General features: G+C 58.4%; 8 protein-coding genes across 8 annotated transcripts; 3 read left to right on the top strand and 5 right to left on the bottom strand.

The window, feature by feature from the left end:
- Window positions 1-226: 226 nt before the first annotated feature.
- Window positions 227-5,249, top strand: SPRG_04222 (hypothetical protein; the record flags this gene model as incomplete). The annotated part of the gene is made up of 18 exons (XM_012342822.1): window positions 227-394; window positions 439-531; window positions 593-697; window positions 743-862; window positions 920-1,018; window positions 1,063-1,182; window positions 1,229-1,417; window positions 1,460-1,579; window positions 1,625-1,768; window positions 1,819-1,983; window positions 2,042-2,143; window positions 2,199-2,309; window positions 2,353-2,490; window positions 2,547-2,651; window positions 2,692-2,790; window positions 2,840-2,935; window positions 2,987-3,235; window positions 3,285-5,249. The coding sequence occupies 18 exons, from the start codon at window positions 227-229 to the stop codon at window positions 5,202-5,204; spliced, it is 4,143 nt and encodes a 1,380-aa protein (XP_012198212.1). The 3' UTR covers window positions 5,205-5,249.
- Window positions 5,250-5,593: 344 nt separating this feature from the next.
- SPRG_04221 (hypothetical protein) lies at window positions 5,594-6,146 on the bottom strand. Its single transcript, XM_012342821.1, has one exon. The coding sequence runs from the start codon at window positions 6,092-6,094 to the stop codon at window positions 5,636-5,638; it is 459 nt and encodes a 152-aa protein (XP_012198211.1). The 5' UTR covers window positions 6,095-6,146; the 3' UTR covers window positions 5,594-5,635.
- Window positions 6,147-6,509: 363 nt separating this feature from the next.
- SPRG_04220 (hypothetical protein) lies at window positions 6,510-7,037 on the bottom strand. Its single transcript, XM_012342820.1, has one exon. The coding sequence runs from the start codon at window positions 7,012-7,014 to the stop codon at window positions 6,550-6,552; it is 465 nt and encodes a 154-aa protein (XP_012198210.1). The 5' UTR covers window positions 7,015-7,037; the 3' UTR covers window positions 6,510-6,549.
- Window positions 7,038-7,280: 243 nt separating this feature from the next.
- SPRG_04219 (hypothetical protein) lies at window positions 7,281-7,739 on the bottom strand. Its single transcript, XM_012342819.1, has 3 exons — window positions 7,649-7,739; window positions 7,494-7,602; window positions 7,281-7,443 (listed from the first exon to the last, which is right to left on the bottom strand). Exons 1-3 carry the CDS (start codon window positions 7,702-7,704, stop codon window positions 7,315-7,317), a joined length of 294 nt encoding a protein of 97 aa, XP_012198209.1. The 5' UTR covers window positions 7,705-7,739; the 3' UTR covers window positions 7,281-7,314.
- A 1,427-nt stretch (window positions 7,740-9,166) lies between these two features.
- On the bottom strand, window positions 9,167-11,221 carry SPRG_04218 (hypothetical protein; the record flags this gene model as incomplete). The annotated part of the gene is made up of 8 exons (XM_012342818.1): window positions 9,167-9,518; window positions 9,570-9,682; window positions 9,732-9,843; window positions 9,895-10,259; window positions 10,306-10,531; window positions 10,579-10,634; window positions 10,711-10,926; window positions 10,982-11,221. 8 exons carry the CDS (start codon window positions 11,219-11,221, stop codon window positions 9,167-9,169), a joined length of 1,680 nt encoding a protein of 559 aa, XP_012198208.1.
- An 881-nt stretch (window positions 11,222-12,102) lies between these two features.
- Window positions 12,103-13,699, top strand: SPRG_04217 (hypothetical protein). Its single transcript, XM_012342817.1, has one exon. The coding sequence runs from the start codon at window positions 12,141-12,143 to the stop codon at window positions 13,554-13,556; it is 1,416 nt and encodes a 471-aa protein (XP_012198207.1). The 5' UTR covers window positions 12,103-12,140; the 3' UTR covers window positions 13,557-13,699.
- Window positions 13,700-14,037: 338 nt separating this feature from the next.
- Window positions 14,038-17,647, bottom strand: SPRG_04216 (hypothetical protein). Its single transcript, XM_012342816.1, has 12 exons — window positions 17,377-17,647; window positions 16,770-17,173; window positions 16,447-16,743; window positions 16,247-16,404; window positions 15,768-16,199; window positions 15,509-15,717; window positions 15,296-15,462; window positions 15,103-15,251; window positions 14,784-15,051; window positions 14,664-14,735; window positions 14,385-14,592; window positions 14,038-14,335 (listed from the first exon to the last, which is right to left on the bottom strand). The coding sequence occupies exons 1-12, from the start codon at window positions 17,576-17,578 to the stop codon at window positions 14,064-14,066; spliced, it is 2,838 nt and encodes a 945-aa protein (XP_012198206.1). The 5' UTR covers window positions 17,579-17,647; the 3' UTR covers window positions 14,038-14,063.
- A 350-nt stretch (window positions 17,648-17,997) lies between these two features.
- Window positions 17,998-18,963, top strand: SPRG_04215 (hypothetical protein). Its single transcript, XM_012342815.1, has 2 exons — window positions 17,998-18,413; window positions 18,469-18,963. The coding sequence occupies exons 1-2, from the start codon at window positions 18,022-18,024 to the stop codon at window positions 18,923-18,925; spliced, it is 849 nt and encodes a 282-aa protein (XP_012198205.1). The 5' UTR covers window positions 17,998-18,021; the 3' UTR covers window positions 18,926-18,963.
- The last annotated feature ends 918 nt before the right edge of the window (window positions 18,964-19,881 follow it).

Raw genomic sequence — 19,881 nt, 5'->3', positions numbered from 1 at the left:
TGCATGGTAGGGCACTCGCATCGACAGTTGCTCATTGCTCGAAACGTCCAACGCGACGAGGCACCACCGAGTCACCCCAGGCAATAAGAATACCGTGGGTTCAACCACCGTCGAGCTGCACCGTCGACAGCGCGGCGCCACACGTATTGCCGACATGTTGTCCTTCGCCACGCACAGGTTTCACATGGCCCGTTCGCACCTGCAACAGACAGTGGCTCCGTCCAATATGGTCACGGTCGAGTGCCGTCCCAAGAGCGCCGAGATGACGATGCTTCACGCCAACGACGCGACCAAGTCAATGGCGCAACTGCTGCACGAAGGCAACGAGCGAGCCGTCCTCGACCGCCTCGAGCAGCCCACGCTGTCGATCGACGAGCTCACCAAAGTGTTCAAGGTAGTCCTTCCTCCTCGTTCTCGCTGGTGTCGATGGCCACGTAGAGCAATGACGCCCTATGCACTGCCGTTTGCATTGGATATACGGACGTCATCCAGCGACTTTTGGCGAGGCCAGACGTCGCATCGCTTCCAGACGTAGGTTTAGCGTGGCTTGTACTGTACTCGTTACGTTATATTCGCGGCGGGTGGTCAATAGTACGTTCTCCAGCCGCTTGTGCTGGCAACGAAGCGCGATCGCGCCGACATCCTCGCACTCTTTGCCGCGCGCAACGTAGCGTGGATCACAACCTTTGGTGGCACCGTAGGCAATCTCCCTGAAATGACATGTTGTGCACATAATTTGTAGACATTTGCGCGAAAATATTGCGGCGGGCTCTCGCTGCTGCACTACGCGGCAAGCAACCATGCCCACAACGTGCTTGTCTGGCTCTTGGACCACGGCGTGCCAGCCACATCGCGCAGCGACGTACGATGCCGACCTATTGTGTTCTATTGCATATTCTCATGTGCTAAGAACTGATAGTTTGGGGACACGCCTCTCCACGAAGCCAGTCGCGAGCGCAACGAGCGAGCGCTGACGCTGCTCCTTCGCGCTGGCGCCGACATCAACGCCACCAACGATGTACACCAAATACAGTGTATCAAGAAAGTATCAAGCTCGTGTAGGATGGCTGCACGGCGCTGCATGTCATCATGACCTTTCCAAAACGAACGTCGCTCACGAGCACACTGGCGTTTCTGCGCCGCCTTTGCATCTACCAGGTGGACATCGAAGCCCGAAATCTGGTTTGTAACATGTATCAATCTATCAAGTATTCGCAGCCGTGCATAGGAAGGATGCACGGCAATGGACCTCGCCAAAGATGACGATTTCCGGCTCCTTTTCTCCAAGGAAAGTGCGTTTCGATCCCAGTACCCAGTGCACTACATGGCCCGCTCCAATGACGTGGCAGCCATAAACGCCTGGCTCGCCGACAACATTGCGAGTGCGATTGCAACGGCCATGATCACCACCGACAACGTAAGTGTATTGGCTGTTCCGACGTCGATGGCCGTAACGTAGGACGGGCGCACCGTCTTGATGCGCGCGGTGGAAGCCCTCGACCTTATGCGCACCGACGGTCAAGTGCTCACCGAGCTGTTGCCTCACTTGAGCAGTAGCGATTTCACGCGGCGAGACCAGGTACACATTTCCTATGGCACCTGCGACGACTCAAGCTGCGTCAAGACGGGGCGCAGTGCCCTCGAGTACCTCTTAGAGAAGGACATTATTTGCAAAACCAACCGCGACGGCGCGTCCAACGTCGCCTTGATCCAAGCACTGGACGCCTTGTCGTGCCAGTCGACGTTGCCGTTGCAGTTTGCCCTTCGAGTATTGCGTTTTTCGACACGTTGGCGTCAAAGCTTGGGACTTTTCTCTAGGTTAAAGAAGCCCCACACGGGGGCAAGCCGCCCCAGATTTGCTGCGGTGCGTGTTCCGACAACGGACGGTCCAGTACGGTGCCCTTTGCTACGTTGGCGTCGACATCCAAGTGGGACGAGCTCGAGAGCTCTCTGCGGACCGCAACCGACTTTGAAGAGATCAACGTCCATGATGCTGCCGTGCGACTACGTCACGATCGTTCGACAATCATCTCTCACTTAGGGAGGTACCGTGCTGCACTACGTGTGCAGCAAAGGCAATATGAGCGTACTGCAAGCGCTCTTGCAGCAAACCAAGCTGCAGCTCGATGTGCGCACGCGGGATGTACGTCGTTTCCATATATTTGCGTCCGTCCGTCGATTAAGGTTGAACTCTGCAGAAATCCAATGCGCCGGCCATCACTGTGGCTGTCAACCGCAACTTTGAAGACGGCGTGCGCCTCCTCCTGCGCGCTGGCGCACACCACGGCATCCACGAGCCCTACTCCGCGGTACTTCTTGGGCCCTGGTGGTGCGGCTTCGTCAACGGCGTAGGCGCGCGCCCACGAGCTGTATAGCCAAGCGAGCGCAAGCAAGCGGCTCGTGTGCGACAATTGGGCCCTGCAGCATCGCTACCCCGCCTACCACCTCGTCCGGCTCCTCAACATTGCCGAAGCCGACAGCTGCATCCAGGTGGAGGCGACCGTTGACGAGGATCATGTTGGCGACGTCCCATCTTCGCCTTGTAGACCAAGGAATCCGCGCTGCATCTCGCTGTACGCCAGGCGCTACCGATTGGCGTGCTGGACCAGCTCTTGGCGCGTGACGACGTCGACGTCGACGCACCCAACGCGGTACGCCCCTTCGAAACGCAAGGTATTGATATGCGCGTAGGATGGCGAGACTGCGCTGCTTGTCGCCAGCAAGCTCGGGCGCATGGAGCATGCCACGTGCCTGCTTGCCAACGGCGCAGACGTCTGCGCGTGCGATACGGTGCGGCTGCGATGGAGGTCGTTGGCCATCACACACGGCGCACCGCTAGATTGGCTGGTCGTCGCTGCAGCACGCAGCGAGCCAGCACAACTTGGGCATGATGGAGCAATTGCTGGCACATATCGACGACCTACCGCTGCGAAAGGTAATAACCGGTCGCACCTCCAAAGGAAATGTCGCATAGTCTGGAACATAGGAATTTTTCTGGGGCAACGAACATGTCTTTGGCGACGACGTCGCAGCGCTCTACGTACGGGAGGAGACCATGCGCCGGGACTCGAAAAGCCATCAGCTCCGACGTGCGACGTGCATGGCGACCCTCCGCGTCGACGACGCCTTTGAGACGAGCCATTTTCTCAAAGCCCTGACGTGCAGCACCACCCTTGTCCAAATGTTCCTGCACGACTGTGTATCCATGGGCCGCGACGACGCGACGTTCTCGCATGTACGTTAGAACTGTTCGAACGTAGTACGATGTGTACACTATTGTCTAGTTGGACATTGTTTATGGAAAATGCGCCCACAAAAGTGCCTTGTACGCGATCCTGCACTTGAAGCTCGGGGACGCCGACATGACGTTTGGAGCCCAGCAAGCGTGCCTCGAACACGCCGTGTTTCGCCGACTCCTTGAGATCAAGTGGGAACTCTTCGGGCGGCGCATGTATGTCGAACGCCTCCTTCTGCACCTCTTGCTCTTGGTGACCATGACGATCTCGTCCATTCTCTTTGATGACGCGCTGCCGTCGACGACGACATATAGTATCGGGCTCACGACCACGCTTTTGGTCGGCTTTGGTGTTGCCGCTGCGCAGTGTCTGCGCCCGCGCGTCGTTTCGTCCGCCTTTCGACCGCGCGACCTCGTCGTGCTCACGGGACTATCGACGCTGGCGCTGGCCGTGCCGTTGCTGTACCATGCCAACGCGCTTCGCCTTCCCGTGTGGTATGCCACGCTCAACCACGCGGTCCTCGGTGCCACCGTGGCGTACTTTGTCTGGAACGAAATCTACGAGATGCGCGGCAACCGGGCCGGGTACTGGGGCTCGAGTCTCAACGTGGTGCAGCTGTTCAACTATACCGCGATCCTAAGCGTGTTTCTGCCACTCAAACTGGGTTGGCTATCGTCGCCCAACCAAGTCCAAGCAGGTATTGGTGCGCTTCTGACGTCGGTGCTCTGGGTCTTGTCGTTCCAGTTTTTGGAGGTCGTCTCGTCCGCGAGCTATCTCTTGCCGATGATGACGCACCTCTTTGGAGACATAGCGAATTTCTTCGTCTTCTTCGGTGTGTTTCAGTGCGGCTTGACGCTAATTTTCTACCAGCTCTTCGTGCTCACGTCGGACCCTGCGTTTAGCTCGCTCGGGCAGTCGTTCTCGACCGCGTTCTTCGTCTTGTTTGGCCAAGTCCCGCTCGCCTCCCTCCAAGCGTTTGACGACCCGTCGGATCCATTTGCGCCCGTCATGTACACAGGCACGTCGATCCTCATGATGGCGCACTCGGTCATTCTCGGTCTCGTGCTCTCCAACGTGCTCATTGCCATGTTCAGCCACACGCTGGAGAAATGCCTTGCGAATGCGAAAGCTCAGGCGCTCATCACGTATGCGTGGTGCATTCTTCGACTCGAGATGACCATGAACCTTTCGGAAGCCGACGTTCTGCGCCTCACGCACCATGACGTCGACGGCAAGCTGCAACTGCGCCCGATCTTTTCCCAATGCGTGCCCAAGTCGAAGCTCGGGCTCTCGGCCGACCAAGCGGAGGCGTTGGCGCAGCACACCACGGAGCGCGCAGCGTGGCATGCGCTCATGCGCAAGCTCGAGACGGCCGTGGATGCCCAGATCCAGTTTGTCCGAGACGCGCTGCTGCACGTGGCGCACTTCACGGACATGAACGTGCCCGTAGCGTTTGCGAGCGAGCTCCACGTTCTGGATGCGATGCATGCGTCGTTGCAGACACTCGTCGCCACCGCGCGCCGCAGCCGGTCTCCGTTTCGAGAGAAGATCCTCCCGACGCTCCAACGCAAAGCGTCTAAGGTGCTTCGACGGCGCGCGGCCGACATCAACGCTATGTGGCGGCGCACCGACGACCCGACGCAGATGAACGACCACGACCAGTGCATGCTTCTTTTCCAGCTCAACCAGCACACGACGATCGAGGCACCCCTTACAGTCATGGTGCACACCATCCTGGCCGCGATCGACAGCGCCTTCCAGATCGAGAGAGTCACCGAGGACCCAGCGACGTGCCACGCCAAGAGGATGACCGCGATGGCAACGCAGTTGGCGACTGTGGAAAAGCAAAACAGCGCGTTGTCGACAGAGCTCCAAGCGATGGCCGCACAGCAAACCGAAATGCTCTCGCTGCTCACGAAAATGAGCCAAGGTGCGACACCGTGGGCGGTGCAACCAAGCAACAGCTAGAACCATGGAGCGACCAACATGACATTTCTTCGCACTCCGTCGGGGCTCGGTATCTGGTATCTCAAGCCAGCCATTGCCTCCATGGATTTGGTTGTTTTACTATCTTCGGAGGGCTAAGAACCCATTACTATGGTAGTTGCCAAGGAGTTGTGCGTGATGGTACTATGGTTGACATGCATCGCGGCAAGGCCACTTGGAGAGCTACTCCGTTGCTGACCTTGCTGCGGAGAAGACCAATCTTGGCGTCGAGTGTTGGGGAGGTTTGTGTCGAAACGGTCCGTTGTCATGCGCTGGCTTGCCTCCGACTCACGCATCTGCGTCGCGCTCGTAGCGGATTCGTTTGCCATTGAAACGAGGTTGGAATCGTTGTGCCTCCAACCTCTGCATTGACGATGCGTAAATGAAGATTGTCATGTTTAAAACAGCGACCGCTAGAAGGCGAGCACGAAGGCGGTGGCGACGACAATCGTCACGGTCGGAAGCGCAACGACGGTGGCCGTCGACGGCTTGGTCGTTGGCGCCGGCGTCGTCGAAGTGCCGAGGTAGAGCCCGAGGTTGGTCAAGAACGACGAGAGCGATGTGCCAAGGAAGGCTGACACGGTGACGTTCCCGACCGTGCAGTTGAGGTTGGCATTGGTGACCGCGGTCTGGACGTCCGTGAAGAGCACATCGCAGCTGGGCGTCTTGGCGATGGCCGCGAGACTCGTTGCATTCGGTGTTGGGCCCGCGATGGAGATCGCCACGCCGCTCTCGCTCGAGCATTTGGCAAAGTTGCCGCTTTGGAGCACGGGCCCGAGCGGCTTGGCGAGTTCTGTCACCTCGCAGGCGGCACCTGCAACCACCGTGAGTGTGCACGCGACAAGGTAAGCGGTACGGAGCAGGCCGGGCATCGTCAATGGTCGATGGAGAGCGTGCTGTAGAGTGTCTGTTTCGAAATCTTTGGTGCAAATGACCACGCAGGATAACCACTGCTTTGGAAACCACCAACGACGTTCGATGGCTTCAACAAGGTATTGTCTTGTATGCCAGCTTTATTGGTAAAACGTGTACATGGGTGCCAAGACCGTGGGTTCGCAGTGTCTAGATTTAATAGTAGCGACAAAGCACTTGGGTACCGGGTCTGGTTTCGGCAATCAAAAGCGCAGAGAGAGGCAATGATACATGTATTGATGCGCTCAAAGCAGGAGCAGAGAGATCGTTTTGGCGCTACAAGATGGCGAAGGTCCTATTTAACCCGTAGATGCTATAGATTCGTGCCACCGCAGCCTTTAAACTAAACGTCTCGCTTGTACGAAGAAATTAAGAGGTATTTCTTGTTCAACCCGTTTGCCTCTAACAATTGCTTCTACAGTACGAGATGTGTGGTGATGACAAGAGCAATAACGAGATATGCAAGCGCCGCGAGAGACGCCGAGTTGTCAAGAGGCTTGGCACCGGCAGGTGGCGCTGTCGTCGAGCTCATGTAGGCGTTGAGGTTGGTCAAGAACGTCGTGATCGAGGTGCCCAAAAAACTCGAGACTGACTGGCCGTTCACGGTGCAAGTGACGCCAGCGCTGTTGACCGCGGCCTGAACGTCATCGTAGAAGGCCACGCAGCTCTTGGTGGCGCCGACGAGTGCCAGGTTGGCGGGGCTCGGGAGGTTACCTGTCAGCGACAGAGGCACGCCGCTGTCTTTTTGGCAATTCGCGTAATTGGGCTTGCCGAGGACGGGCAGGAGCACAGGAACGAGAATCGTCGACGAGCACGCGTCACCAGCGACGTAGCCGACGGCACAGGCTAGCGAGATACACAGCAGCGATCGGCGGTCCATGGCAATACTGACACTGCTCCAAATAAATGTGTTTGTGGAAAACTGTGGAGCAAAAACGTCGAACATCGATAGGTCGAAAGGTCTGCCTTGCGGATGGTAGCTTCCAGCGCCGGAGATATTCCGAGTCCACGCCACATCGCTACATCTTGGTCTGCCTTGTGCAGGCTGTCGTTGTCACGAGTAAGCGTAGATGGGCTACTCGAGGCGTATCCGATGTATGCACCTCCATGAATGGAGCGGCGAAGCACGCAAGCATCAGTCCTGGATCCTGGGTACATGAATGGTATTACAGAAAAATTATTATGCTTTCTCGGGCGTCGCCTTGGCGTTGGGATTCGGAAGGTCCTTCCCGATCCACTGCGCCGTGTGCTCGGGGTTCATCTCGGCGCGAATGCTCTGAACGAGGGGCAAGTCAGCCTTGAGCTCGTCCTACGCATATGTATCGTTGATAACAGCGCTGAGAGCTACGCAGCTGGTACCATCATGCACGCTGAGTACTCCTTGTAGAGCTCTTGGCAGCCGAGTTTGCCCTTGCTCTTGTTCTTGAGAAAGATGTCCTTGTACCACAGATCAAAGCAGTGGTCGTAACTATCAACCAGAATTAGATATCAGATCTGCAGTGGTCGGCGCGTACATAGCCTTCTTTTGCAGGCAGTCGACCGGCGCGGCCTCGTCCTTGGCGCCGTCCATCTCACTCCAGCGTCCCGCTCTGTGAACGTTCGAGATGCAACGTCGTCTGTGATTGGTCAACAATTCTTAACCGGTTTGACGGAGTTTGCAGTTTGCAAACCGGTGCATTCCTAGCGGTTACGAGCCGTCACTCATCAGGTTCTCGTGCAACTCCGACTCGCGGCGCTGGACAGGTACCCTGACCACAATCGCAACCCTCGTCCAGTGCTGTTCGGACTCGGACCTGTACTTGCCTTGGCGTTGAAGACGACGTCGTGGGTGGCCGCATTCGTCGCCCCACGCAGCAACCCAGAGCAGCGTACCCAAAGCGTTGCGTCAACCGGTTCGATCAACCGCATCGACTCCACCAAGCTCGCCATTTGGACGCTTTCTACTTCATCAAAACGTGCTGCAATTGAGCGCGGAGCCAGCGGTGCAAATATATAAATCAAGACCTTTGTCAAAAAGACCTGAGTACCGACGGAAGTGCGCAATCTGGCACGTCGATTGCACCTTTATTTCCGTCCAACGCACATTTATTTCCGGTCACCGCACAATATTTTACAGCGACCGCCCTTCGTCCGAACATTGAACTGCACAATTTCTAACGACGAATTATAACCATTCTGGGTTCTTTTCGCACCAGGGTCGGCGCGGCCCTGCGGGCCTACCCGCCTCCACCTGGGCGACCCATCGATAATGAATTCTTCTTACGTGAAAGACCGGGGCTCGCTCCTCGCCAAGGCACGGCCTGCACAAAAGCCAACACGCCACCTCCGCTACGCTGCGGTGCGCAGGCTTTTCTGGGCCGATGCTCTGTCGTCGCTCGCAGCAATGTGGTCCGAGATGTTATACAACGTTACGTTTATTGTGCGGTAGAGAGTGCGAGCGACGTAAGAAACAGTTCGGTCGCTGTAAAATATTGTGCGGTGACCGGAAATAAATGTGCGTTGAACGGAAATAAAAGTGCAATCGACGTGCCAGATTGCGCACACACGGTAAGTACTCAAAAAGACCTTTGTCAAAATCGAAATTTGAGCTCACACAGTCAACCGGCCCATTTTGAAGGGACCGAGTGACATATACTTCAAACTAATAAAATCTCCCTACACAACGAGGGTCTTGAGAACTTGGCAGGAACCCTTTGGACGAAACGCAATTTGAGAGGAGGCTCCAAAAACCACAATATTATCAAATTGATATTTACAAAAGCGCGCCAACCTTGAACGATTGTCGTGTCAAGCCAACGCCTTTGGGCTTGGTGGCACCCGCCGATTTTGGACGCACATTTTTGATGACCCCGAGGACCGATGACGTTGACGCGCTTCCTGTCATACATGAAAGCATCACATGCGTGTTCGCCGAAGATTGAAAGGCGTACGCAGCAGTGGTGGCGGAGGCTGGTCCATTGTCACGTTGACCGTCATGATATGGGCCGCTAATGATACCAGCAGACATGAGTTGTGCTTCCATCGCATCGAGTTTAACCTGGAGAGTCGCCGCCAGCTACGTGGTCCCGGTAGAAATTTTCCAGAAATTCGTGGCGCGCCAAAAGCTTGCCAAGGTCGTCGCACAAGTAGTCGGCCGCAGGAAGCAGGGTGTTTTGATTCGACTCGGCCAGCTTTTGGTTGGTGGCGGCTGTTATCGCGCCCTCTTGCAGCTGCCGCTTCAGGTCTTGGAAGCTCTGAAGCAGCCGGCTGTGCTCCTTGGCGCGCGCGTGCTGGTCATGGTACTGCTTGTGCTCGAGCGAAAGCAGCTTCTTGATTTGCTTTCGCAACGTTAAAATCTCGTGGGTTTGGTGTTCGTAGCGCGACTTGTAGTACTCGGTGACATATCTATCCAAAAATCGAAAATATGACATATATTTCCACAAAATGCAGGTGCACATGTTGTCATTGGCAACGCGACTGGCCTCGTCATTGGAGACGCGCGTTGGCGCCGCCGACGCCTTCTGGGGGCTGCCTTTCTGAAGGGCGGCAAAGATCTTGTCGTACTCGGACTAGAATCACCGCTCTTTAGCCGCCCATTCGGACAAAACAGCCTCGTACCTTTAAGGCAGCAAGGCGCGAGTCTTTTTCATGCAGGCGGCTCCGTGTTTTCAGCAAGGCGGTCTCCAACGAAGCGATCTGGTCGTCCTTGCTCTGCTCGCGGTCCCGCAGACTAGACACACGCCACTGTTTTCAAGAGAATCCGTGCAACCTAAAGCGCTACCGCTGGGCTTCTTTTTGGGCCTTTTGCACCTCGGTCGAGTGCAAGCTCGTCTTGAGGCTGTGCAGCTTGCTTCGCAAGTCCGAAATCGTCTCGCGGGCTGCCGAAACTTCCGCGTCGAGGCTGCCGATTTTCAAGTTGGCTTGGCGCAGTTCGCGCACGCTCGCGGCAGATGCGATCGTGGTCGTTTCCGGTGGCGGCGCACTGCTTGGCGCTAGCAGCGAGGTCGCGCTCAAGCCCGTCGAGCTGCGTCGGCGCGACATGCCAAACTCGAGCTCATGGACTTGGTGCTTGAGCATGCCGAGCTCATATGTCATCGCTCGGTGTTCGTTGTCACGTTCGTCCAACGCCTTGGCCTGCGTGCTTATCTACACCAAACGTATCAGTCGTCGTAAGGCGTCGCAAGCTACGTACGCAGCCGAGTGCTTTTTGAAGCTCGGTCGTTGCGCTCTCGAGCTGCCTTCGAAGGCTCCGGCTCACGGCACGCTCGCGCTCGAGCTCGTCGAGGCCTTCTTGGGCAAGAAGGGCGCGGCCATGCTCGGTCTGCTCCATCGCGACAATTAGCACTTGTCGCTCCAGAAGCAGCGCGTTGTGGTCTTGCTGGAGTGCGATTAGTTCGTCTCGGATGTGGCTCTCTTCGCTACGCATGCATAAGATATGATTGCCGCGGCCACAAGGTCGTCATACAGCTTTTGCGCCACCGTCGCCGTCTTGAGCGAGATTTTCAACGTCTTTTCATAATCCTAATCCACATAGATTGTTGTTATCATAGCTCATGCATTCTGGATACTGGCGGCTCGGAATACTAGGATGGAGTACCTCTTTGAAGCCGCGCTGGACACGCATGTACGTGCGCAGCGAGTTGATGACGGCGAGCGTGTCACCGTCTGCCGTCGGCACGGGTCGTCGCGTGTCCGCATCCGTTGTTGTGTTGACGATTTCATCGTGAAAGTCGGCGATGGCCTTCTCGATGCGCGCGAGCTTGGCCAACCGATCTTGGGACGTCGAGAGCCGCTGGACGAGCCGCTGCACTTGCTAGTGCACCGTTCGCATCAGCACGGATATATGTATCGACGACATGGCATCGTACGTCGAGTGGAATGAATTGTCCTTTCTGGTCATCGGATGGGGCGGGGGATGCCAAGGGAGCGACGACCGCGTTGGATTCAGGCTCGGGTGCCACTGGCGAGGCTTTTCCCACTGATGGCCGCACCGTCCGGCGCCGAGTTGCGGGCGCTGTTTTGACGGCCGCGACCTCCGAGATAGTCGCCAGCGCCGGCGTCTCGAACTCGGGCTCCTTGATCTTGACCTTGGCGCGCTTGACCTCCATCGCAACTGCCGACGGTTACGTGGTGTCTTTCCTGTTTCAAACCGGATTGTGTCTTGCACGATACAGTGGCTGCGGCCAGACAGTGTTTGTAGACAGGCGCCATTCCGTCGTCGGCGTTGCTGCTGCGTGTAGTAGGACTTACTACAGAAAAGACACCTCGTTGAAGCGCAACTTTGCATTTGTGTTTTGAGACAACGACCGCGCTAAGACACGATGGGCCAACGCCACGGCGATTGCAAGCGCGTCAGCCAAGCGCGTCATGCTAGCGTCAAGACGACCTCGTGTTCTGGCGTCTTAACGCGAAGAGGATCGGGCGGCGGCACCTCGTGCATATATTACGTGAATGAGTAGGTACTACTACCGCTACAGTACACGGAATGAAGGTACAAAGCTACCGGTTGCTTCAGGATGGAACGGCCCAGCAGCTCTCCGCCTTCACGTCGATGCACTTGGTGGCGAATGCGCTGCATCACCTCACAGGAGACGACGGTTTACACGGAAGCGGCCAGCAGATGGGCGTCGATTACAGTTGCGTGAAAGTAGCCCCGCACAACACGCTCGACAGAGGTTGCTTGTCGCTGTGCCGGCTGGTGGGTTTGCGCGGTCACGCAACCAGTGGCTCGCGGCCTCCTGCAGTACCCTTGCCACCCATCGAGTGACGGCGCTGTCACTGGGCCGCAACTGACCATGTGCGTGACGCTTGGTCATTAAATCCCCCTTGCGATTCGTACTTGACGTTTGTATGCTTTGGGATAAAAATTCAATGGCCGCCTTGCTACGTCTTTGGATGCAGCGCCGCCTCGACAAGGGCAAACTCACGGTGGCACCGTGGGATGCCACGTGAGTCACACTGCACTTCGCAGGCCGCGTAATGGGATCGTGCGTTGTCAGAGCCCCTTTTGTTGAGACGACGACGAGCATGCTACCGATGGCCGAGATGGTCTCGCCGCAGTCGCCGCCGCGCAAGATCTCGAACGAAGACTCGTCGATCCACTACTCGGACGACCTCCAGAAGAGCGAGCACTACTCGTACTACCCGGCAGCCGCGTCCATCGACGAGGCGTCGACGGCGTGGCACTTTCCGTGGGCGCCGCCGCCGATGCTGCCCAACGACGACGACCGCGTCATGGAGCTCGAGAGCTACGGAGTCCTCGACACACCCAACGAACACGTCTTTGACGTGCTTGTCTCGATGGCCACCAAGGCGCTGCGGTGCCCGATCGGCGGCGTGAGCCTCATCGACAAGCACCGCCAGTGGTGCAAGGCCAGCATTGGCCTCGCACAGACCGTCATCCCGCGCAACGTGGCCTTTTGCGCGCACACGATCGCGTCGACCAAGCCGCTCGTCGTCCTCGACACGTCGCTCGACAAGCGGTTCTACCAGAACCCGCTCGTGACGGGCCCGGCCAACATTCAGTTTTACGCGGGCGCGCCGATCGTGAATGGGAACGGCACGGTCTTGGGCACAGTCTTCGTGTATGGCCACCGGCCACAGACGTCGTGCGACACCCAAGTGCTCAAGAAGCTCGCGCGGATGGCCATGAACCACCTCGACGACCGCAAGCAGTCGATGCAGCGCGCACGGCCGGCGCGGTCGCGCTCGCAGGCGCAGCCACGGACAACGTCGGTGCCGCGCCACACCACATCCGGGCACCACCCGGCGACGATGATGATGGACCGGTCGCCGGCCGACGAGTACGACGCCCGGCGCGAAGCCATGCGGCTGCTCGACATCCTCGATACGCCGCCCGAGGTCATCTTTGATCGCGTGTGCTCGCTCGCGACGCAGCTGCTGCATTGCTCCGTCGCCGGTGTCAGCCTCATTGACGACGACAAGCAGTGGTTCAAGGCGCATGTCGGAAACGTCGACCTCAGCCACGTGGCCACCTTTTGCGCGCACACGATCGCAGCCCGCAAGACGACGGTGGTGGTGGATACGCTCGAAGACACGCGGTTCCGGAAGAACCCGCTCGTCCGTGGGAGTCATATCCGGTTCTTCGCCGCCGTCCCGATCTACACGCCGGACGAACACGTCATTGGGACTGTCTTTGTCATGGACACATCGCCCCGGACGCACGCGACGGTGGACGTCAACAGCCTCCAGCGGCTCGCGCGGGTCGCGATGCTGCACTTGGCGCCGCGCGTCCAGTACAAGATCATGCCGGTGCTCGACTATAGCTCGTTTGTGGACGAGCACGCCCAAGTGTACTCGACGGACCGGGATGCGATGACGGGCAAGGCCAAGGGCACCAACGGCTTTGAGAAGCTCCGGCTCAAGTTTCTCTCGACCGTCTTCAAGCGCCAGCCCAGCAACCAGCATGCTCCAATGTATTAAGGGCGTCCCATTTTGACGGCGATGACGATGACAAGATAGACGAGTAGAGACCAGTCGATCGTGCAATCTGTAATAGAGACGGTGTGGACGCGACAGCATCCTTGGATCGAACAAGGGTGCGTAGCGTCCTTTGTGTGTGTGCGTTTCAACAGATCGTTCGGTGTTGCGGTGGAGAGGCACATGTCGGGTTCGAAGTGGCATCTCGCATCTCGATTTGTGCTGGAAACAGGGAGAAATGACTCGTGGATCTTGAAGAGCTCGTGGCTGCCGAAGTCCGGCGGTACCGTTCGACTCGTGTACATACCTTGGTGCTCTTGGGTTTGTACGTGTAAAGATGCAAAATGAAATGCCCATTCAACTTTCGAGCATATCGTGGGAGTTTGCTGAGTGCGTGCCAACGACGTCTTTTGGTCTGTCGCAGGATCCCGTTGCGCCAAAGCTACTGTGAGAAGCCACGTCAGAGTGAACCACGAATAGCATACAGTAGATGGAATTCTCATTGGAGTCTTAGGTGCTAAAGGACGGAAAGAGGATGTTGGGAAACTTCTTGGAAATGAGGTAAAACTCGTTGAGATCGATCTTGCAGTCGCCGTCGCCGTCGCATTGCCGCAGAATCGTCTTGGCTTTTTTCTGCACTTGGGCTTCGGTCGTCATGTGCGTCGCCTTGAGGATATTGACGAGCTCGTTCTCGGTGATGTAGCCATTGTGGTCGTCGTCGTAAATCTCAAAGCAGAACTGCGCCTTCATGCTCTTTTCGATCTCGAGCAAGTTGCTCATGCCTAAATGTCGAGGTATTAAACACATTTCTGCACACGCGACATCATATACCCAACAGAATATCGCGAATGTCGGCGAGCTGTGTGCCGGCGTAGAGCGCGTGCAGCTTGCGGTACTCGCCCGTCGGCTCGACTTCAAACAGTGTATAAAAGTCCTCGAAACTCAATCCTTGCTTCTCCGACTTGAGGAAGCGGTCAAAGACGCGGCGGAGCATGTCCAAGTTGACGTTATTGTCCGCGATGAATTTGTCCAAGAGCGCCTACAAAAAAGAATCAATTTATCAATCTTTCAAAATGTCAACATGTTAAAACTTCGACAAGGATCAGGTACCTTTTTATGCAGTTTGGTCTCCATGTCGCGGCGTCGGTCTTCTTCCGAAACAATCTCAGTCTTGGCCGCGACCTACGCAAATGCGTATCGCTCGCGATGAGAAAGCACAATGCGATCCACCTCGACGGGCGCAGCGTCGGCCACCTTGTCGAACGACGGGTCGCCCGGATCCGGGTGAATAACGAGCTTTCGAAACTCCTCGAACGACACTTGTCCGTCACCGTCGCGGTCGACCATCTTGACCATCATGTCGACTTCGGCGTCCGTGATGAGCTCGCCCATGCAAATCAAAATGTGCCGAATTTCGGCCGCGCCCACAAACGAGTTCTTGTCGAGGTCGATGAACTTGAAGGCGCTGAGGATCTCGGCCTCGGAAAACTCCGACGTGCTATACACGTCGAGAGTAGTACAGACAATACGACACTACTATAGGACGTACTTGTCGTCGCCAACGTACGACTTGGCGTCTTGAATTGCTTTCGAGTACGTGACGGGGGCCACATCCAGGGGCTGGATGGTCGCGGCCGCCCGCAAGTGGGCTGTCTCTTTGGTCAGCCGCTCTCTCGCGTCAAACGTGTCCATGCCAATCTAGTCCTCGTTCGCACACGGATACAAAAGAGATCGTGTCGTACTTGGTGCTGGGGGTAGCCAATGCTGTCGGCGGGCGCGACAAACGACAGCTCAAAATGAAGCTCGCCGACTTTTTCGTTGGCGCCGTACTTGCCTTTGAAGCGCAGCGGGTACCACTCGTCGAGGTAGCCGTAGCGAAAGATGGGCAGCAGCGAAAAGCTCATTTCACCTACACCCCCCCACTGAATACCGCTCGGCGATCAAACGGGTTCTACCGATGAGGTCGTCTTCGCCGAGACCATCGTGATCCCAACACTCGACGGCCAGTGTAAATTGATCGACGACATCAAACTCAAAGCGTTGATTCCACTCGGGCTCGGTGCCGCCGTCCATGTCGATCTCAGTGCGCACGACGGTCTTGATCCCGACGCCTTCGAGCGTCATCTTGACGTACGGGTCCTGCTGGCCGACCGAGTCGACGTCCCTACTCACGGCTCTCACAAACTGTTTTCGCATCTAAAAGATGAGAGCTACCGGAGACGACGACCCGCAATGCAGTGGAGCGAGAGCCGCCCCGCGGGGTAGAATTGCATTTTCATGAGGATTTCGCCGGCCGACTTGCCGCCATTGAGGAGCGGCAGCACAATATCGTGCACGCCCAATGTACGCATCGGCTCGAGGACACTGAGCGCGCCTTCGCCAATGAAGTCGTCGCTTCCGACGTCTTCGTCATAGCAGCGCAAAATCACATCATGGACCCACGAGTCGGCCGTGATCCAAAAGCAGATTTCTTCCTCGCGAAAGTATGGGTTCGTGCCCCCTTTTTCGATCGTCTTGGAGCGTTTACTGCGGCCGTCGTGCTCGAGCTTGATGTACGGGTCCTGCTTCCCGATGAGCTCCATGTTCTTGAGCTTCCGGCCTTCCAATAGGATAAAGCTGAGCAAGCCCGGGGTCGCGATGCGCATGCTATGCAGTAGCATCAGTATCAAGGTGAATGGATCATTGAACTATACCAAAAGGAAATGTCGACTTCACCGGCGGGCATCCCGGTCTTCATGTGCAGCAGCGGAATGGTTTCCTTGTGCTCGAGGCCGTCAAAGAAGCGCAGCAGTGACACGTTGGCATACCCAAGGAGTTCGTCCGAAATCATGTTTTCATCCCATAGCTCGACCTAGACCAAGCCTTTAAACCCATGAAAAATTTAGTTTTATACCGTCAAAAGCACGTCGTTCTTGTGCACCATCAGAGACGGCGACTCGAAATTCACTTGCAGCAGCTCCTCGAGGAATCCGACGTCCCGACCAGCCTTTTTCCACACTTTGGACTTGAGCTCCTTCATGCATTTCGAGTGCGCGCCGACTTTGAGCTTGCAGTAGACATCGGCCTTGAACTTGGCGTCCGAGTTCTTGGCGCGCGAGAGACCCCGTGCTTCGAGAAGAGTAAAGCGCATGCGACCTTTCCGCAGCAGACGCTCGATCTGCGCCTGGGCTTCCACCGAGGTCTCATGCACCTCGACACCTGGCGCCGTCCCTGCACCACCAAGTTCAAGTGGTGGCCCCGGTGGTGCATTGGTCGGTGGGCCAGGCGGGGCGCTTGGTGGTGGTCCAGGCGGCACTCCCGGTGGTGGTCCAGGCGGTGCTCCTGGTGGTGGTCCAGGCGGCGCTCCTGGTGGGGGTCCAGGCGGCGCTCCTGGTGGGGGTCCAGGCGGCGCTCCCGGTGGTGGTCCTGGTGGTGCTCCGGGTGGTGCTCCTGGCGGAGGCTTGACCGGTGGCGCACCCGGCGGGGCTTGACCGGCGGCGCACCCGCAGGTGGTTTGATCGGTGGCGCACCCGGCGGCGGCTTGATCGGACTCGTCGATGCAGGAGGAGCACCCGGCGGAGGACCAATCACAGACGACGGAGGCGCTCCCGTGGGTGGTCCGATCGTTGTCGATGCAGGTGCTACCACATTGGCCGGTGGTGGTGCGCCAGGTGGAGGAGCACGGGCAACGGGTGGTTTTAGAGGACTAGTGCTGGCGACGAGTGGTGACGTGGTGTCACTTGCTGGTATCGGTTCGACCTTGGGCGGCGTCGGCTGCGGAGGCTCGACCTTGGGTGGCGCACTTGGCTGTGGCGCGCTCACTTGCGATTCGGAAACCTCCAACACTGGGGGTGCGACGCTGGGCTTGGGCGGTGAGGGCTCTGGCGGCGGTGGGGCGCTGGGCTTTGGCGGCAGTGGGGCACTAGGCTTTGGCGGCGACACGGTGCTTTCGGACGGCCCACTGGGTCGCGGCGGCCCATCAGGTCGCGGAGGTAGGCCACCTCCTGGTCGAGGCGGTGGCATACCCGGCCGTGGCGGCGGCGCATCCGGGCGTGGTGGTGGCATACCAGGTCGTGGCGGTGGGCCGCCTTCTGGTCTTGGTGGAGAGCCCATCGGTCTTGGTGGTGGTGCCCCACCCGGTCGTGGCGGTGGCGCGCCTGCGGGTCGTGGTGGTGGCGCACCGCTCGGCCGAGGTGGCGGCGGGCTGCTCATGCCCGTCCAAGATACACAATCCGGATCCGACTGCATATCCGGAAAACGGCCAGCAGTTGCTGCGGGCCGCGCGCCGGGCAGGTCTGCGCGAGCCCAGCTACGTGCTAATAGTAGCGATGATGGAGCCTCCTCGATGCTCGCTGCGTGGGCACAAGCTGCAGGCGCCGAGGCGGTCGTCGCCACCACGTGGCCATCGTGCCCGAATACTAAATCCAAGATGAAAATAAAAATACAATGGCCCGTCAAAAACCAGCTGGGACCATTTGATTCGAGAGCCATGGCCGAGGCCCGCTGCCGCAGTACAAACGGCCTCAAGTTCGACGCGACGGAGCCTCCGCGCCTGCAGCGCCAGGGCGCGCTCGAGCACTGCGGTAAGTACTGGAAGCACTCGTGCTGCAACGCGACGCACAACCTGCCATTGAAGCGGCTCGTGCTGGAGCCGCTCGTCGCCAACGTCAATCGCCGCTGCCAGTCGCTCTCGGAAGAGCTCACGTGCTCGGCGTGCCACCCGCTCGTGGGTGTCGGCGCCATCGATCGCGTCTGCCTCGACCTCTGCGACGACTGGTTCGACGCGTGCAAGGACGAGTTTTACATGGCCGAGCACCACCGCCTCGCGCCATGCTACGGCAACGCACTCGTCTGCTCGCCGCTCAAGGACATTGTGACCACGTACGTGCGATGGCGTCGCGACACGTCACAGCATGATCATGTATGCATGTGTTAGGGGCGCTGCCTTTTGCCGTCACATGGGCTACACGCCGGGCAAGGCCACCGACGCCGAGGGCAAGGACTGCTTCGACGGGTCGGTGCCCGACACGTACGGAGAGCCCGAGCCGGCCGAGAAGGTCTCGGACGCGCTCTTCCGCATCTTCCAGGAGCAGTCGTCCGAGCCGACCGAGTTTGTGCTCGTCGTGATCCTCGGCACGATCCTCTCGCTCTTCCTCTCGATTAAATTCTTCAAGCGCTGGCACCATGCGCACCAGGAAATGAACCGCGAGGCCGCGCGCCGGCGTCAGCAAGAAGCGTACCGAGCGAGCTATCACCTCGGCAAAGCTGCCGACACGGGCGCGACTAGTGACGCCTCCGACTCGGACTCGGACTCGGACGCCGACGACTCGCCCGGCCGTGGCCCGCCCGGCGACGCCCACATCATGGACGAGACCCCCACACACGTCGAGTAGGGTCATCGTGCTGCGTGTCTTAGATATGATCAACCAACTACGTGCTGTGTCTCGTCGCGTACTGTGTCTTCTTGCGGCAGGACGCACACATAGTCGCCGCCGGCGGCCACTAGCATCGGTATAAGGTCACCGCCACCACGCTCATTTCGAGCTACGTACATAGCAGTGGCGCCGAGGGCAGCGCCGGCGGCAGCAAGCCGACAGGAGGAACTGCGTGGAGGGCGCCTCGTGCAAGGACGAACGTGGTCGTCGACGTGCAAGCGACGTCATCAATGTGCGCCTGGATGCACTGCTGTTGCATGGGACGGCAGTCAAACCCGTCGCCCCAGACGTACGCGGCGCCTTTACTGAGCGCGGCCGCGTGCCACGGCCCGGCGGCGATCTTGGTCACCTTGGGCAACCCGACGACGCGGACCGGGTAGCTCTACGCCAACCCCATCGTTACCACAACATGAACGCGCAAAAGGCTTTTGTGCAATACACTGGAGGAGTAGCTGCCGGTGCCAAGCGCGCCCGCAGCACCAAGTCCCCACGTGTACACGTCGCCGGCCGTCGTGAGCAGCATGTAGTGGGCATCGCCGGCCTTGACGGACGCAATGACGACCTTGTCGAGCTCGGCGCAGGCCACGGGCGTCGGGCGCAGGTGCAGTCGCGTCGAATCGTCGTCGCCGTTGTCGCCAACCATGTGCTGGACGCCGCAAAAGAAGAGCTGGCCGCTCCGCGACACGAGCAGCGTCGATTCGCGCCCGGCGCCGACCAAGTAGTAGCCATCACTATCCTTGGTTTCGAGGATGCGCGTCGGCTCGAGCACGTCGCCGGCGTCGATGCCCAGGCCAAGCCGCCCGCCCTCGCCCCACCCAAACGCAAACGCGCGGCCGTCCGTGCAGACGACGACCGAGTGGTCGCGCCCGCACGCGACACCGAGCGCCGTCGGCAGCGCCGAGACGCGCGCCGGC

Source organism: Saprolegnia parasitica (genome assembly GCF_000151545.1).
Source record: "Saprolegnia parasitica CBS 223.65 unplaced genomic scaffold supercont2.11, whole genome shotgun sequence".
Lineage (NCBI taxonomy): Eukaryota > Oomycota > Saprolegniomycetes > Saprolegniales > Saprolegniaceae > Saprolegnia > Saprolegnia parasitica.
This window is presented reverse-complemented; position numbering and strand designations above follow the sequence as displayed.

Bases quoted from the DNA above. Each gene is read 5' to 3' on its own strand.
- SPRG_04217 (XM_012342817.1), top strand. From the start codon at position 12,141: ATGCTACCGATGGCCGAGATGGTCTCGCCGCAGTCGCCGCCGCGCAAG.
- SPRG_04220 (XM_012342820.1), bottom strand. From the start codon at position 7,014: ATGGACCGCCGATCGCTGCTGTGTATCTCGCTAGCCTGTGCCGTCGGC.
- SPRG_04219 (XM_012342819.1), bottom strand. From the start codon at position 7,704: ATGGACGGCGCCAAGGACGAGGCCGCGCCGGTCGACTGCCTGCAAAAG. The intron at 7,603-7,648 runs GTACGCGCCGAC...TCTGGTTGATAG, and splicing joins TGCCTGCAAAAGAAGGCTAT to TTACGACCACTGCTTTGATC. The intron at 7,444-7,493 runs GTACCAGCTGCG...ACATATGCGTAG, and splicing joins AGTACTCAGCGTGCATGATG to GACGAGCTCAAGGCTGACTT.
- SPRG_04216 (XM_012342816.1), bottom strand. From the start codon at position 17,578: ATGCGCCGCCGCCACGGCCGGGTATGCCACCGCCTCGACCAGGAGGTG. The intron at 17,174-17,376 runs GTTGGAGGTTTC...CCAATGTGGTAG, and splicing joins CCCAGCGTCGCACCCCCAGT to CACCTGCATCGACAACGATC. The intron at 15,252-15,295 runs GTACGACACGAT...AACGAGGACTAG, and splicing joins TTGGCTACCCCCAGCACCAA to ATTGGCATGGACACGTTTGA.
- SPRG_04215 (XM_012342815.1), top strand. From the start codon at position 18,022: ATGGCCGAGGCCCGCTGCCGCAGTACAAACGGCCTCAAGTTCGACGCG. The intron at 18,414-18,468 runs GTACGTGCGATG...TGCATGTGTTAG, and splicing joins CTCAAGGACATTGTGACCAC to GGGCGCTGCCTTTTGCCGTC.
- SPRG_04221 (XM_012342821.1), bottom strand. From the start codon at position 6,094: ATGCCCGGCCTGCTCCGTACCGCTTACCTTGTCGCGTGCACACTCACG.